Here is an 18151-nt window from a genome sequence, read left to right on the forward strand (position 1 = left end):
ATGCTGTCAGCTTCATTGTCTGCCGTTAGTAGTCCACATCTAAAATAGAAGGATGAGATTCAAAACCAAATTTGAAAAGCTGCCAAAGTATACTGTCATCAGCGAAACAATTCAGTGCTTTAGAGTGTCGGAGACAAAAACGGAGCCCTCAATATTCACAATAAGTAGATAAGCAATGAATAAATGGCAATTTGTTGAAAGCCTAAAAAACAGTCGCTGGTGAGCTGCCCGGAAGCATAAACTACTAAAACCCCTTAGATCAGATCCATTTCAATACTGATTTGAGAGCATTCCACATATAGGGCTCTTTATGGCTGAATCACAAACACGTTTCAGCTTCGGCTTCGTCTGTGTTACTGTGGGTCTGCTCCGAGGTTGCTTTGAATGACATTTCTATTATTTCATCCCTCCAAAGAGCAAATATTTTGTTTGTTGACATTTTTTTAAAGCTGTTGAGCTGTCAGACAAAGAAAATGTTCAGATAATTGAACTAGAGCTTCCGTTTGGAGTCACATAACGTTACATTACGTTCTTTTCCTTACGATTGCCAAACGAAACGTGAGGTTTAAGTTCCATTGTGATAGCATGCATTGAATTCCTATGGCTGAACTCGTAAACTTCAGTTGAAGCCGAAGCTGAAGCGTGTTTGTGATTCAGCCATTAAGTTTTAAAGGTCATTTCCAATTTGTTAATACTTGAACTCTAAAAAGTTATTGCTGAATGAGTCAAAGGGCTTTTACTGTAACACGCTACTAACTAAAACTGACGTTCTAAAAGTCAAACGTAACTATCACTACGCTTTTGTAACCCTTGGATTGAAAGCCTTACAGCAAAATGAACTATGTCATTTTTGAGAACGAACGTGAAAACGGTGGTTAAGTATCATAGAGATGTGGTAGAGTTGTTAGGAAAAAGTTTACCAAATAACTTTTTCAATTGAGATAGATGGAATCTTCTACAGGATACTGGTGAGACTAACAAATCCAAGACATCACAAAAGTGCCTTAGGGTCAATGAGCTTTAAGTTGGTCATAGGGAAATGCATATTTTATTCCTAGATTTGCAAAGCTTACCTGAAAGACTTCTCACATGAATTTTTAAGAAATCTTAAGATAAAATTGACAAAACCATTACCTATGGGCTTATTATTAAGGGCAGGTAAATACTTACTTATTTACTTACCTAAGGTGGCGCTACAGTCCTATGTGAACTAGGGCCTCACCCAACAAACTTCTCCATCTAGCTCGGTCCATAGCTAGATGTCTCCAGTTTCGCGCTCCAAGTTGGGTGCGCGCCACCTGATCCGCGGTCTTCCTCTACTGCGCTGTCCTGTGGGTGCGGATTCGAAGACTTTCCGGGCCGGGGCATTGGTTTCCATGCGCTCTACGTGACCCAGCCATCTTAGTCGTTGGACTTTTACTCTTCTGGCTAAGTCTACGTCGCTGTACAGCCCGTACAGTTCGTCGTTCCATCTCCTCCACTCCCCTTCGATGCATACGGGACCGTAGATCACACGAAGAACTTTTCTCTCGAAGCGACCCAAGGTGCTTTCATCCGCTCTTGTCATAGTCCATGCTTCTGCACCGTATAGCAGGACAGGGATGATAAGGGCCTTGTATAGCAACACTTTGGTCCCTCGAGAGAGGACTTTACCACTCAATTGCTTTCATAGTCCAAAGAAACAGCGGCTAGCAAGAGTTATTTTGCGTTTGATCTCAGCGATGATGTTGTTTTCTGCGTTTACAGCGGAGCCTAGGTAGACGAAGTCCTTGACTACCTCAAAGTTACGTCTGTCGATGGTGACGTTTTGACCAAGACGTCGGTTTTGTATGTTCTTTTTTGACGACAGCATGTACTTTGTTTTGCCCTCATTAACCGTTAAACCCATTTTTGCCGTCTCTGCCTCTGTGCAGGTAAATGTTGTGTGTAAATGTCGTGGCATTTGCTGTGACACGTAGCGCTGCGCCGCCGCACGATGTCCTGAATTGGGCCATAAGAAATCGTTATGTAGGGGTCACTGTTATCAGTGATTGCCTTACTAACGTCGTTTTCAGGATGCATTATCACCTGGTGAACCTCGCGTGGGTTGGTGTCGTCCCATATATTTTCCTTGTTAACACAGCTTCTTATCCAAAAATTCGCCTCGTCACTAAAGATGATTTTTCAGTCTAAATTGAGGATCCCCATTCCAAACGATTCGAAGCTCAGTCAGCGAACAAACGGCGTTGTCTATGGTCATGAACATTGACAGTTGGATCTTGTACGGGTATAGGCCCAAGTCCCGAAGCAAAGGTGAAGTCAGCGAAAGGCCGAGTTCTTGTGACTACCTCCGGTTCTACTGTACACTTTTATGGATCGCAGCGATCTTACGTTCCTTGAAAGTACGGGTTTTGGCTGATTGTTTACAGAACCAGTCGTCTCAAATTTGGCCACTAAAAGTTGAAGAGTCGATTAGCGACCACTCATTTCGATAATAAAGTTACTTGCAATAATTATTTAACATAATCAAGTGAATAATAAACAAAAGATTTGACAGATGTCACCAAAAAAATGGACGCCATGGGGGCCAAAATCTACCCATGCCAGTTTAAAAACCCTATAGAATGTCAATGGAAACAGGTCGTTCCAATATACGTCGATGGTCAAAACGTTTAAGGGCTGACATTAAAGCTTAAGCCGGTCATTTTGGATTAAACTACAAAATATTATATAGTTATTGTCTTATGGTTTTTTATACTTGCAACAGAACTTGTGCCATGAATATATATGGAATGGAATAGGCAGTAGCTCTCTGGTTTTATAATTACTAAAACTTTAGTTTCATGTCCGCTCAAGGGTATTTTTTCGAAATACAAAAATCATCAACTTTAACGTTTGTTAATACATTTTAATTCTTTGTAAACATTCTTCATTCATAAACTTCACCTCCCCGTCGCGTCAATATGAAAATATGTAGTGTTTAATAGAATGTTTTTACATTGACAGTTTGTGAATTGGTTTGAGGATACGTTCGGAGTTAGAATTAGTCTCCAAGAACCCCTTTAAGAACTCTTTAAAAGATAATAATTTGACTTGCAGAGTGTTGCTTGGATCATTCGAATACAGTCTATGTTCAGAAAATCAAAAACAAAATCTTTTTTGCTCAGTGTATTATTGATTTAGGGAAATATTGTATCCCCATTATTTTACCCGTAGTTTTTGGATCACATTAGTCTCGGGAAATCGCAACTGCCCGGCTAGCTCAGTCGGTAGAGCATGAGACTCTTAATCTCAGGGTCGTGGGTTCGAGCCCCACGTTGGGCGAATTAATATTTTTAAACATTTATATTACACAAAATCATTTATGAAAAATTTATATCAAAATAATTCTTTTTTCTCCTTACAGGATTAAACCAAATTTAAAAGAAACAATTTATTGTACAGCACTTGCTGAGGGCTCATATCAGGAATGGTATTTTGCATACAAACAGTACAGGCACACAACAAGTGCTTCAGAGAAGGAACAAATATTAATCGCTCTTGGTTGTACACAAAAACCTTGGTTGTTATCAAAGTAAGTATAAAATTTAGAAACATTTTCAAAGTAGGAGGAAAATTAAATTAAAAATGAATTTAAAGTTTTTCAAACTGCTCAAGGTCAGATACGATCTTGAAATTAAGTCTAAGGCAAGAAATAGGTAGCTACAAAATTTGGGGGTGCAAGAGATTTGCACATAAACTTCTGTACCATTTACAGTAGTCTAAGAGCCAGCAACAAAAAAGTAACCTCATTTCATTAAGAAAATATTTGGTATCATTTTATATTCTAAATATAAATAAACATTTAATGAATTGTTTGCCTCTTATCCGTTGGGGGAGAGGCTGTCGTAATTAATCACTTATTTGCTCGACCTTTACCGTCTTCGTACCATCGAAATTGTCAGCCTTTTTGATATGTTACATAAAATAGTAGTTTGCAAAATCAGCTTTGATTAAATGACGTTAATGATCTAATATTTTTCAACCCTTTAACCCCCTACCTAAAGCCTCTCCACCAATGTCGAACGCAGATAGGAGGTTGGTGTCTAAATCCCACCGAAATATCTGATATGTGCAGTAATCGAATATACTAAAAAGTAAACCCTAAAACTATAAAACAAGTATGTAAGCCGGCCAAGGCTTAAAACCCCTACCCACTATCAAGTGCCGATTGAAGCCACCAAAACTGGTTCTCCTGCTTCACCCTTTCAGTTCGGTCCCGTTCCGCCACAGCCCTACTGAACCGAACGAGCTCTGCTCCGCCTTGTGCCATTACGTCCCGATTGTATGGGAGTCGCCTATCCACGGTTAGTCGTCTGACGTGGTAGATTAACGGAACTGCCAATCTATCCTGTATCAGACCGCATCTATCTAAAAAGAATGCCTCTGGTGGAATGAAGCCGCACAAGCGAGCACTTCCAAAATACTCGTCGTTCGGATAGAACGCCCCGAAAATTAAATTGTTGGTCGAAGACATAGCTCTTGCAATGTGACCTCGAACGAGTTTTATCACGAAATTGTGAATTCTGTTGATTCGAGCCCCGTTGTATAGGACCTCGTTGGAATAGTAATGCACATAAGAAGATTCGGCTGTTCGATATAAGCCGGTACAGCGTCGTAAACACTGCCGCTCGAACACCCGAAACTTCTCCATCTGGGAAGGGGCAACGTTGAACCACACAGGACAACCATAAACGATCATTGGCCGTATGAGGGCCATGTAGCAAATTACCTTCACTCTGGGGTCAAGACCCTGGTAAAAAACAGCCGATTCGTCAGAGCGAAGACTCCTTTGGCTCTGGTCAGAGCAGCATTTATATGTCTGTCGAAATATAAATACTGATCTAACCAGATACCGAGGTACTTCACAACACTTTTGCTCGCTAATGGCTGCCCATGAAGATCAACGATGACCATCTTGCGCCACTTCTTGCACGTCCCTCGTGGCCCTAGCTAACGGAGTCCGGAACAGAATTGTCTCCGACTTCTGGACATTTATTTTCAGTTTCCAGTCGTCGCAATATCGCTGAATCTTGTCGAAATCACGCTGCAAGAGAATTCTAATAACCTCAACCTTTCGGGCCTTTCTGTACGCAATTAGATCGTCGGCGTACGCAATTGCCTTTGTAAGACTACCTATCAGATCGCTGGTGTAAATGCTGAAGAGAATCAGCGAATTCACCGCTCCCTGCTGAAGACCATTTTTAATTGAGAATATCAATTATCAAAAAACCGAAAAATTGTTTGGTTCATTTGCAAACTAAAAAAAATCTTTTAACTTAATTTTGTTCACTTCTTGAGTTGTGACAAGAATATTTTAAAACAAAAACAGAAACCCTGTTTGCCTTGAGAAATTTTATGAAGTTTGATGGTTTTAAAACTTGGAAGCACACAGATACTAGCAAACATTTTATTGAATTTCGATCTATAATACTACATACATATTTAGAAGGTCAATCATAAACTCACCAGCTTCTTTTCCCGAATCGATACCTTTTATACAAATCGTCTTCATCTAATTCAAGGCGTCCAATCGTGTAAGGTCCATATTTAGAAGGTCAATCATAAACTCACCAGCTTTTTTTCCCGAATCGATACCTTTTATACAAATCGTCTTCATCTAATTCAAGGCGTCCAATCGGGTAAAGCAGAACTTTTGTTTTCTGTTAATTGGTAGCATTTCAACATCCAGAAAAATCCAGCTCAAGTCTTTTGACATTTTAATTTTTGTTTTTAAATTTTCAAATAAAATGTATCGTTACTTAATTTTCTATATCAGTTTGGTTATTTTTGACGTTTAATAGATTTGTAAACATCTTAAACCTAGGTTCCGTCGTTAGCAAAAACAAAATAAGAACTTATCAAGGAACTATGAATATGACCCTATGTCTTCGGTCTAAAAGTTTGAAGCCATGCCCGGATTACGTAAAATGGGGGCCTGGGGCTATTACAAATTTGAGACCCCCTAAAAAGATATAAAACCCAAGCAAGCCAATCCCTCATAACCCAGAGCGTCCTAAACCCCAAGCGAGCCAACCCAATAACCCAAAGCCTATTAAGCCCCAAGCGAGCCAACCCAATGACCCGGGGCGCTTAGAGTCCACGCTCTCAGAGACAATGCGCCGAGGAGTTGACTCATCGAAAATCCAAGAAGCTATCCCCCACGTGCTCCAAGCTCCAACCCCTGATAAGATTAAGAATTTTTGATACCCGGGGTTAATTATTCATCAGGGGCTCTTTTTAAAGTTTTTGAAAAATTAAATGTGTTCATTTTGCGCGGTTTATCCGGCTCCCCTTCCTTGGAGCTACTTACTTAAGGTGACGCTACAGTCCGGGGTGGACCTGGTCCTCAACCAACATGCGTCTCCAGCCAGCTTGGTCCCTAGCTAGCTGTCTCCAGTTTCGCACGCCAAGTTGGTTGAGGTCCTTTCCCACCTGGGTGCGCCACCTGAGTCGCGGTCTTCCTCTACTGCGCCGTCCCTCGGGATTGGATCAACCTTCCGGGTTGAAGTGTTGATGTCCATCCACTCTACATGACCTAGCCATCTAAGCCGTTGGACTTTAATTCAGTTCGTCCGAAGAATTTTTCTCTCGAAGCATCCTAAGACGCTCTCATCTTTCTTTGACAGGGTCCAAGCCTCAGCGCCATAAATGAAAACCGGGATGATGAGTGTCTTATAGATGGTGATTTTAGATGCTCGAGAGAGGACTTTACTTCTCAGTTGCCTTCTAAGTCCGAAGACACAGCGATTTGCAAGAGTTATTCTTCGTTTGATTTTAGCGCTGGTGTAGTTGTCTGTATTAATAGCGGTGCCTAGGTAGAAAAAGTCCATAACTACCTCAAAGTTATAGCTGTCCATGGTGACGTTTTGTCCAATACGTCGTTGTTCAGTGTCCTTTATGATGACAGCATATACTTGGTCTTGCCCTCATTGACTACTAAACCCATCTTCTTCGCTTCCGTCGCAATGCTCAAAAACACTCCACTGACATCACGCTTTGATCTTCCAATTATGTCAATATCATCGGCGTATCCGAGTAATTGGATGGACCTTTGGAAAATTGTGCCTCCAGTGTTAACGGTGGAGTTTTGCACAATTCTTTCCAGAACGATGTTGAAGAAGTCGCATGACAGTGCATCGCCTTGTCTAAAACCTTTTTTGACATCAAATGAATCGGTAAGATCTTTTCCGACCTTGATAGAGCAGCGTGCATGCTCCATCGTCATTCTGCACAAACGGATAACTTTGACAGGGATGCCAAAACTAGACATTGCTCTGTAGAGCTCTTCCCTATAGATGCTGTCATACGCGGCTTTAAAATCGATAAAGAGATGGTGGGTATCGATTTAAAGCTCCTGGGTTTTTTCCAAGATCTGCCGTAGTGTGAATATTTGGTCGATAGTGGACTTTCCTGGTCTGAAGCCACACTGATAAGGACCAATCAGGTTGTTGACGAACAACTCCAGGCGTTCACATAAGTTTGGAGAAATAGTCTTTCCATATTCTCAGCATCGACTGCGGTTCTTCTACGATGTTCCCCTGATCGTCTTTACAGGCTTCGGTTCGTGGCTGGTATCCTTGGGAGGACCCAAGGACCATATTTTGCAGATGAGTTGGTGCATGCTCCCTACCAAGTCATCGCCTGCTGCTTTGAATAGTTCGGCAGCGATGCCGTCAGCTCCAGCAGCTTTGTTTGACTTAAGTTTAGATATATCTATCTTCACTTCGTCAAGGTCGGGTAGGCGGAATAGTTGATCTGCGTCGCCGAGGTTCAGTGGTTCTATCTCCTTTACAGCGAAATTCGGTTCGTCATCGCAGTTATATAATTTGGAGAAGTGGTCTTTCCGTATTCTCAGCATCGACTGCGTTTCTACTACGATGTTGCCCTGATCGTCTTTATACAGGCTTCGGTTCGTAGCTGGTACTCTTGGGAGTTTTTTTTACCTCTTGGTAAAATTCACGAACCTGATTCCTGTTGTGACATCCCTCTATCTCCTCGATCGCACGCTTCTCATGCTCTCTTTTTTCGCATATATCGCAGTCTTTTAGTTTGCGTTTGCCCGGTCCATCAAATTGCACTTCTTGGATGGCGGTAATATCTGCCTTGCAGCAGTTTAGGGCTTCTGCTAATTGTTCAGCTGCACGTGGTCTGTTAATTCCACGTACAGATCCGAAGTTCATTGTCCTTATTTCGTTTGCGTGGGTTGTCAGCAGTGAATCCGTCCGTATCCGAGGCTTGTTGGTGCTTGACAACTTAAGGTATTTTTTACGTGGCCAGGAAGTCACCTCGACGGCACAACCCCCAACCTGGAAGGCTAGATCCTTAGTATAACTTTAAGGAAGGGGAGCCGGATAAACCGCTCCTTACAGGCCTGGGCTCCCAATATGGCGAAGAAGCCCTATAAGGTGTTCACTAAGTAGTTCAACCTTACTGGAACTGTAGACGCCACCGTTGATTCCATCTCCAGAATTCGTCCGCTGCCGCCTTGATAAGGAGAGGTGCCTTAGTGGAAACATCTCTCCCCACTCTCTCGTTTGCTGCCCCCAACAACTTTCCACTGGGGTTGGAACCCAATCTCCAGTTGAGGTACTAGGCACCCGATGTTCACCGCGGGGAGTTGAGAGTAGGAGTTGATAGACAAAGGTGGGTTTTGAGAAAAACCTGTGGACGCTTGTGTCCTCTTGAATGCACATGTCTACCATTTTAACATCGACTTGGGCTTGAGAAAAATCTCACCTCAACTCTTTGTTTTTTTTAACTCACATTTATTCATGTGTGAGTTCAGCCCAAGATTGATGGGATCAATAACGGCAACTAGGAAATAAGGCATACAAACTTATAAATACAAGCATAATGCTTATAACAATTATGTTTTAGCTTTAAAGTCAAAGTCAAACTGTTCTGTCAATCGTGAAATCAAGTCATATGTTTCTATAAATATGTAATTTTCATTCATACATGTTTCCTAGTGCACTTGTATAAAATATATATGTACATATATTTTGTACAGATATCGAATTCAAATAAATTTACTTTAATTGATTCCAAGGTCTATTTTTAAAACAAGGGTTGCCAAGAAACTTCAAGAAAAAATCAGAATGAAAGTGATCTATTTTGTTGACCAAATTGTAAGATCTCGGAGGCCTAGAGATAATAATGTTCTGCAAACGTCGCTGTGTGGCTTGTTTCGCAGTTCAAACTAAATATGCTCTTGGTGTCACTCTTAACTACCTTTACTTCGGGTCAAAATAAATTAGTTGTCTGGAACTAAAGACAATAAAACTTGCGTATACGGTTTCTCAGTGGCGCAACAGTCTTTGGAGAACCAGGGCCTATAGTGACTTACAACTATCAACAATTTCTGAGTGCGAGTTATGTTGTCAGAGATGGCTTGTTTGAGTTTGTTTATTATCAAATGAACAGAAGACAACTTTCACCCTCAATCCGCCCCTGTTTACCATTTGCATATATTCTTTAAAGACCACGGGTGGATCCAGACTTAAATTGATGGGGGGGGGGGGGGGTCGTCAGCATGTTTTGAGCACCACTTTACTTTATGTTCTCTAAAGGAGGCTGACAAAATTTAAATAACATAATGTATATTATCTCAACCTTATAACATTAGCACATTTCAAGGGCTAAAGTGACAACTTTAGTTATTAGATAATTTTAGTTGTCCAGTAAGATATGGTCTAAATATTTATTTCGGACGATTTCCTTCATTTGAAATCATTCCCCAAGATTCCAACAGCTTTCTACATATGCCATATTTAAAAGCTTAAATACAATAGTTTATAGGGGTTTTGGTGCATTTCATGCAGAAATTGTACTGGAACGTAGATTTTTCCAAAAAGAATATTTTCTGTTCTTGTTGACGTTTCTTTAATAAGAAGAACGCTACAAAAATATAAATAATGCAAAAATCCAGAAAATGATAAAGCTTGCGAGAAAAATACGGCCTTTTTGTCTTATTTTTTACGGACTCAATTTTAAGGAGTCTTTAATTACTATCGTTATCAGTTTGCTTTTTCAGAGATTATAGCTAGAAGATAAATTCTAAGAAATTACTAACTTTATGTGAACCTTTGAAAATATTTGTATCTATTTGTATCTTAAAGGAGTCACCAAACCTGAAAATTGTAGAGAGAAAAATGTTTGGTTCTTAAATTTGAAAAGGTGAATTAAGGTACATATAATTTCTATTAAAGTAAAATAAAACCAAACTAAGGTAAACAAATAAGTTGGGAAGAAAGAGTAATTTTTGGTGTTTTTTGGACATATTCTGGAAAATCGTGTTTAAATCTCACTTTAAGAGCATCCAAAAGGTAATTCAATTCAAAAAATAGATTTCCTTAATTTTTTAAGATCTTACAAATTTTGTTTTGTTAGTAAATCAATTTGCGTTAAAAGAAATCAGATGGAATTGAAGACATGTTTTAGAAATTGAAAGGCAACTTATTCAAGGTTTCTACTTAAGAACCTGAATGTTCGCGCTTTCTTTTAGAACATAACTTATGAAAATTATTTAAAGTATTATCTAATAAAGTTTTTCCAAATTCTAAATTGTGTGAAAACAAAGACTTCAGTTGTTTTTGACGGCAAAAAGATTTTTGGTGAATATCGTTTTATTACAAACCAATCTTATAAAGAAATCTTTACCTACATAACTTAGCTGTATATGACTCATATGACCCCTCCCCTTTTTTATGAATATGTACTAAGCAATTAGAATAGGGCTGGATTTTCGATTCTTCGTCTCTGCTTAAGTAGTATTTTTAACAACTAAAGTTTAAAGCAGTAAAACAAAAAATTTATTTTCGTATATCACTACTACGATCTGGCTTTAAGGGCTTCAACATTTTTTGCCAAATTTGTGGGCAAGTTACATGCACCTACCTTACCAACATTTTACCTAAAATAATAAAAACATAATTAAAAAAGAAATCACAGGTTCTACCGAGATTTGAACTCGGATCGCTGGATTCAAAGTCCAGAGTGCTAACCATTACACCATAGAACCGTTAAAATTTTGGGGTCAAAGTTCTTATTTGACAAACAAAAAGAAATTATAAATACAGGAATAGAATTAGACTGAATTTAGCCGAAATTTATTATTCTTCAAACTCATTTGAATTTGGGAACAAAATAATGTTATTTTAAATTCTGTTTAAAAGACAACTACACTATGGAACAAAAATGTTCTGAACTCAATGAACTCAAATAAAGCAGTAAGCCTTCACATTGTGAGATATTTGAACTTCAATCTATTGAAATCTTCTGGTTACTGGACTAATGTGAGTTTGAATGTCAATACTGACTAAATTGCCTTGAATTTAGCCTTGATGACCTTGATGACTTGATGGGTATCAAACAGCCACCAACAAGAATTCTGGTGGAAGATGTAGAAATATTCAAAAGCAGAAATGAAGCTCGAAAGTTTTTTGGGCAGGTACATAAACCTCGAACCGAAAGCTGTGAAGACGAAAGTAGAAAGATTATAGTAGAATCGCAGTCATTACTGAGGATATGGAAGGCCGACTTGCGCAGACTGTATAACGGCGACGACGAACCAAATTCAGATGTCAGCCAGGGTAATCCATTCAATATAGACGACGAAAGCTAACAATCCCGTCGTACCGACTTAGACGAAGTAAGTTGAAGTCTAACAAAGGCATTGGCATATGGCTTCAAAGCTGAGCTATTCAAAACTGGAGATAATTTGGTTAGGAGCACCAACTTATCTGTAAGATATGAGCGGAAGAAAGCAGACCCGATGAATAGAATTTTTTGCCCAATTCTGAAAAAAGGAGACCCTCTTAACTGCACCAACTATAGTGGAATCAGTGTACTTAATATTGCTAACAAAATCTTTTCTGCCGTAATATGTGAACGTCCAAGGGCCTTCGTCAACAACCTAACAGGCCCTTATCATTGTGGCTATAGACCACGAAAGTCCACTGCCCAATATTCACATTACGACACATCCTGAAAAAAAACAAGAACACCAAATCGACAACCATCTCATCTTCGAATTCAAGCCTGCATATGACAGCATATAAAGGAGCGAATTGTATAGAACCACGTCTAGTTTGGCATAAGATATGACATTGGAGCATTCGCGCTGCTCTATAAAGCTTGGAAACAACTTAATCAAACATCTCGATATCAAAATCAAATAAATCACATCAACGATGTCTCACCAGACGTAACTTTGAAGTGTTATATTTCGATCCGATTCAGGTATATACTGCGCTAGGTTCTGATTCACATTTGATTCAATTCTCCTTGTAAACTGGGTATGTATAAGTGCAGCTGGAGTAACCTCACTCAACTTGGAGTGCGCAACGGGATACATTTAGTTAGGGAGCGAGCGATCCAGAATTCCAAATATTTCTTAAAGTGACACTAATCTTACTTTTTTACTCTATATACTTTTCTACGAAACAAACAAGTAAAAAATTTAATTCAGGGATCCCTCAAGGCAGGCATTTAGGCACTGTTCTTTTTGTTTTGTTTATAAACGATTTACCGTGTGCGTTAAGGGGATGTAAGCGCATAATTATTGCCTTACAAGAAAGCTTTCTGTAATCCCCTTTTGATTGTTTCTAAAGCGGTATATCGTTATTTCGTGTCAATGGCAAACTTATATTCTCACAAAACATAAGTTTCACAAATAATGAATTCAATTAAATTGTGGATTGGTATTGGAAAGGAATCAAAACCTTTTTTAATTGCCTTATTGTAGAGCAGTTTTTTTATAACATTGCGCTACAGTCCTGTGTGAATAAGGGCGAAGAAGAATTCGGCAATCTCTTGCGATTGTAGCCGTTCGACGTTTTATCTTCTCCCAGAATCTCCCTGTTTTTCTTGGCCTGGAAACCCAAAGTACTACCTTAACTACAACGAGAAAGTGGTTCGAGTCGGGCGTCAATAATGCTGGAAGGGTGTCTAGCGTCGATCGTATTGTGGTCAATCTGGTTGAGGTGTGGTCAATCTGGTTGAGGTGTGGAAAACGCGTACTGCCTAACATGAAGTTTTGCCATGCAGCAAAATCGATGAGTCTAAATCCGCTGTCAGAAGTGTTGTCGTGAAGGCCGTTCTTAACGATTATTTCACCAAAGATGTCCTCCCTTCCTAGTTTGGCATTAAAATCGCTCAGGACAGTTTCATTTTCGTAGCTAGGACACTGCTCATATGTGTTGTCTATGAGCTCGGAGAACATATCCTATGTGTTAACATACTTCTCTTCTGTGGGGCGTGAGCGCATATCAGGCTTATGTTACCGAATTAAGCCTTGATGCAGATGGCCATGATGGTCATAGCTCAAGTGCTGTTGCCGAGGTATCGTTTCAATGACAAATCCGCACCCAAATAAGTGCTGTCGGTTTTCGCCTTATTGTAGAGCAGTTTTTTTATAACATTGCGCTACAGTCCTGTGTGAATAAGGGCGAAGAAGAATTCGGCAATCTCTTGCGATTGTAGCCGTTCGACGTTTTATCTTCTCCCAGAATCTCCCTGTTTTTCTTGGCCTGGAAACCCAAAGTACTACCTTAACTACAACGAGAAAGTGGTTCGAGTCGGGCGTCAATAATGCTGGAAGGGTGTCTAGCGTCGATCGTATTGTGGCCAATCTGGTTGAGGTGTGGTCAATCTGGTTGAGGTGTGGAAAACGCGTACTGCCTAACATGAAGTTTTGCCATGCAGCAAAATCGATGAGCCTTAAATCGCTGTCAGAAGTGTTGTCGTGAAGGCTGTTCTTCCCGATTATTTCACCAAAGATGTCCTCCCTTCCTACTTTGGTATTAAAATCGCTCAGGACAGTTTCATTTTCGTAGCTAGGACACTGCTCATATGTGTTTGCTTATGAGCTCGGAGAACATATCCTATGTGTTAACATCCTTCTCTTCTGTGGGGCGTGCGCGCATATCAGGCTTATATTACCGAATTAAGCCTTGATGCAGATGGCCATAGCTCAAGAGCTGTTGCCTAGGTATCGTTCCAATGACAAATAAATTGCTGTCGGTTTTCACTGTAGCAGTCACCATAATAAATATCGCAGTTTTTCATCCTCTTTTTGCCCGAATCATTGCATCGTATTTCCTGGATGGCGGTGTTGCCTGTTTTAAAGCAGTCTATTGCCTCTGCTTATTCTTCAGCTGCACGTGGCCTATTAAGAGACCTAACATTCCACGTGCATATCCGAAGATGGTTGTCCTTATTTCGTTTGCGGGAGTTGTCAACAGTAAGTCCGTCCGTATCCGAGGCTTGTTAGTGATTTGAAACTGGGTTTTCTAAGGACCTTCAACCTGAAGGATCAGGTCCTTGGTTTAACTCCAAGGGCGAGAGCCAGCATAACCGCTTCTTACAGGCCTAGGCTTCGAACGTGTCGTAGTAGAACTATATGGGGTTCACTAAGTAGTTCAACCTTACTGGAACTGTAGACGCCACCGTTGATTCTATCTCGGGAATTCCTCTGCTGCAGTCTGAATAAGGAGAGGTGCCTTAGTGGAAAGACCTCTTCCCCCCTCTCGTTTGCCGCCAGCAATCACTTTCCGCTGAGGTTGGGACCCACTCTCCAGTTGAGGTACAAGGTACCCGGTGTTTACCACGAGGAGATAAGAGTAGGAGTTCATAGACAGGGGTAGGTTTTGAGAAAAACCCGTGGACGCTTGTGTCCTCTTGAATGCACATGTATACCGTTTGAACATCCCTGAAACTGAAATAGCTTTTTTTTAAAAAAGGGTCTTTAAATACGACAGGTCCTTTAAGTAAATTACAAATACTTTCAAATACCTAAACAAATAAAACAAAAACTTATTAAATGCTTGTTTCTTTCTTACAGATTCCTTAACTTAACCATCGATCCTTCTTCTGGCATCCTCAAACAAGACGGAGCTCGTGCTTTTAGTGCCGTTGCTCAAAATCCAATTGGATTTGAAATTGCTTTCGATTTCCTCGCAACGAATATAAAAGAGATCTCAGAATAGTAAGTTACAAAAAAGTTTTTAAAAAAAAAACAAACCAGACTTATTCATTTTGTTTGAACTTTAAGCTTTGGAGATGGCTTCTCAACCCTCACAAAAATGATTGACTCAATAACCTCATTTATGAATAAAGACTATCACCGGGAGCAATTGGAACGTTTTGCCATACGAGCCGGTAGCTTGGGACTTACCTCGGTAGAGAATACAATTAAACTTGCGATGGAACAAGTTAATAATAATATTTATTGGAGAAATCGATCTTATTATAGTCTCAAGATTTTCCTTGAAACGATAGTCAGTGAATTTCAGATAAATATATTTTAAGACATTTACTTATTATTTTTTTAAACTTTATTTTTATTTAAGCTTAAAATGTATTTCTAATAATTTTTATTTTTAATTAATTGATAAAAATTGTAAACTATACAAAATATTTTATATAATTTTAGATATACAATATTTAAGTATCGTTTAAAAAAAAAAGAAAAGTTATATTTATTAATAAGGCCCATTTTTTTATATAAGATTTATTATATATAATTTGCTTACAAGTGATATAAGTTTTAAGATTTTAATTATATACACATAATTAATATGCAAAGCTCGAAAACAGAGCTCGATGGCCTTTTGTAAGATTTTATTTCATTACTTATTTTAAATATTTTTGGGTGCAAAACGAAAAATAAAATAAATTAAGAGCGAAAAAACTGAAGACTAATGTTCCTATTATTCATTAGATTTTTACAATTTCATTTTTGTTTTTGTTTTTTGTAAAGTTAAAAATAAAATTTGGAAAATTAGAAAACAAAAATATTGTCTTTGGGCTAAAGAATGGTGTCATTCCAAGATATTGAGAAAAAGAAAATAGAGTTTGTGTCAAATTTAACGTAGGTAGGTATTAAATATTGGAAACTTCTTAAGCCCGCTTTGCATTAGTGAAAATTTAAATTAAAAATAAATACATTTTGCACCTTATTTTAATATTTTCGTTAAGCAAAGGCAGCTGATGTTAAGTCATATTTCAAAACTTAAATTAAAAATTTAGGAAAATCATGAAAAATATCTACGAAAATAACTGCCTATAAAATAATTAAACCACATTGTACACTATTTAACTATACAAACAAAAATTAATACTTAATCTTTTTAAATTATTTATAAATAAATATTTTTACAAAACCTACATCCATTAAAAAATGGTAAATAATTATCATTTATTATGTTGGATATAAACTTTAACTAAAACCGGAACCGTCTAAAACTGATAAAAATATAATTAGTTTCCTAAAATCGACGTGCACTTCAGTAGTAATGGTAGAAAATTAAACTTCAACAAAATAGAGACAAATTCACAAAAAATAATATACTTAAACTTAAGTAAATAGAGTTTGAATTAAAGAAAAAACAAAAACAAATATTTTCTAAATAAAACCAATTAAAGTATTCTTGTCACAAAAACAAAACAAAATGCCTCCTTACTTTATTTCACATTGTCATTTGCTTAAAGTTTAATGACAATATATTTCGAAAGTAAAAACATGAATTGTATAATTATATTATTAGCAAATAAAAACCCATATTTTGAGTTGATTTTGTATAAATTATATTTTCTTAAATCCCACATTAAATGCCTTAGAAAAATAAATAAAATTTTAAATAATGCAAGAAAGAGAATTATGTATTTATGTACACAGATTAAATGAATAATAAATGAGCCTTAAAAAGAGTGTCCTTAATCAGATTATTAGAGAAAACAAAAATAATGTTAAATGTTTAACAAAAATGTAACAAAACGATCTTAAAAAATTGTTTGTTTTAAATTTTTCACAATGCAATGAAATTGTTTTAAGAATTTTGATTTTCTTTTTATATAAAATAATAAGCTTGAAATTTTTAGTTTGAAAGGAATAATGAAAAAGCATTTGTTTTAATCATCCATCACTTTATTTATTGTCAAAAATTATATTAATGAATAAAATTAAACATGAAATATAATAAAATTAATAATGTGTTTTATTTGAGTTTATAAGAATTCAGGTGTCATTACTTTAAAATATTAACACTAACAAATTCTTATAGAAAATCCATAAGAAGTTGTAAAAATACACTAAGGGAATCTAACCGATCTTCTTGGCGGTCTCTCTCTGACACGATAGAAGAGACCTCTAAGCAACGAAAAATTCTTTCAACTGATCCAGCGATGCCAAGCTGTCTGAAAAATGCAGACGGCTCCTGGATAATTTTAAGTCAAGAATCGTTGAATTTACTACTGGATACTTTCTTTCCTGGTTAAAGCCTAGTACATACTTGTGAACCATCTCGTAAACCCATACAAATTTCAGTTTTTGGTTCACCCGTGAACTTGCTCGTGAAGCTGAGTGGAGAACAAAGTGGAGAGTTCTCGTTCACGGGCAATTCACGTGCAAAATGTACGGGAACTGTTGGTGAAGCTTTGACATTTGGTTTGTTCATGTTCACAACGTGTACTCACAAGTGTGTACCAGTGAGCAATGTCAAAAGTTCACTTTCTCCACTGGCGAACGTTCACTTCACGAGGAAGTATGTACTAGGCTTAATCTCTAACCGCAACTTGTAATAATCAAATTCATTCAAGTTCCAATGTAACAAGGTGTTTCGCGGGAAACAGCCAACGAAATAATATTATTTTATTTTAAGTTTTAATAAAATACGGATTTTAGTTACTTACTTAAAGGTGGCGCTACAGTCTTGTGTGAACTAGGGCCTCACCCAACAAACTTCTCTATCTAGGTCGGTCCCTAGCTAGATGTCTCCAGTTTCGAGCTCCAAGTTGGGTGAGGTCACCTTCCACTTGTGCGCGCCACCTGATCTGCGGTCTTCCTTTACTGCGCTGTCCGGTGGGTGTGGATTCGAAGACTTTCCGGGACGGAGCATTGGTTTCCATGCGCTCTACGTGTCCCAGACTCATAGTCGTTGGATTTTTACCTTTCTGACTAAGTCTACGTCGCTGTACAACCAGTACAGCTCGTCGTTCCATCTTCTCCTCCACTCCCATTCGATGCATACGGGACCGTAGATCACACGAAGAATTTTCTCTCGAACCGACCCAAGGTGCTTTCATCCGCTTTTGTCATAGTCCATGCTTCTGCACCATATAGCAGGACGGG

At 38.3% G+C, this 18151-nt stretch overlaps 1 protein-coding gene and 2 non-coding genes across 4 annotated transcripts in view; 2 read left to right on the forward strand and 1 right to left on the reverse strand.

The window, feature by feature from the left end:
* Nucleotides 1-17012, forward strand: part of LOC129938398 (aminopeptidase N) — a 206859-nt gene extending 189847 nt beyond the window's left edge. For both annotated transcript variants that reach the window (XM_056045932.1, XM_056045933.1), the window contains 3 exons: nt 3386-3553; nt 14864-15007; nt 15074-17012. In XM_056045932.1, the coding sequence (XP_055901907.1) occupies nt 3386-3553; nt 14864-15007; nt 15074-15329 (568 nt within the window). In that variant the 3' untranslated portion in view covers nt 15330-17012. The remainder of the gene's footprint in view (nt 1-3385; nt 3554-14863; nt 15008-15073) is intronic.
* On the forward strand, nt 3231-3303 carry Trnak-cuu (transfer RNA lysine (anticodon CUU)). The gene has a single exon. It is a non-coding gene; the product is annotated as a tRNA-Lys (tRNA).
* On the reverse strand, nt 10970-11041 carry Trnaq-uug (transfer RNA glutamine (anticodon UUG)). The gene has a single exon. It is a non-coding gene; the product is annotated as a tRNA-Gln (tRNA).
* Nucleotides 17013-18151: the final 1139 nt, after the last annotated feature.

The sequence above is a fragment of the Eupeodes corollae genome, chromosome 1 (assembly GCF_945859685.1).
Source record: "Eupeodes corollae chromosome 1, idEupCoro1.1, whole genome shotgun sequence".
Classification (NCBI taxonomy): Eukaryota; Metazoa; Arthropoda; class Insecta; order Diptera; family Syrphidae; genus Eupeodes; species Eupeodes corollae.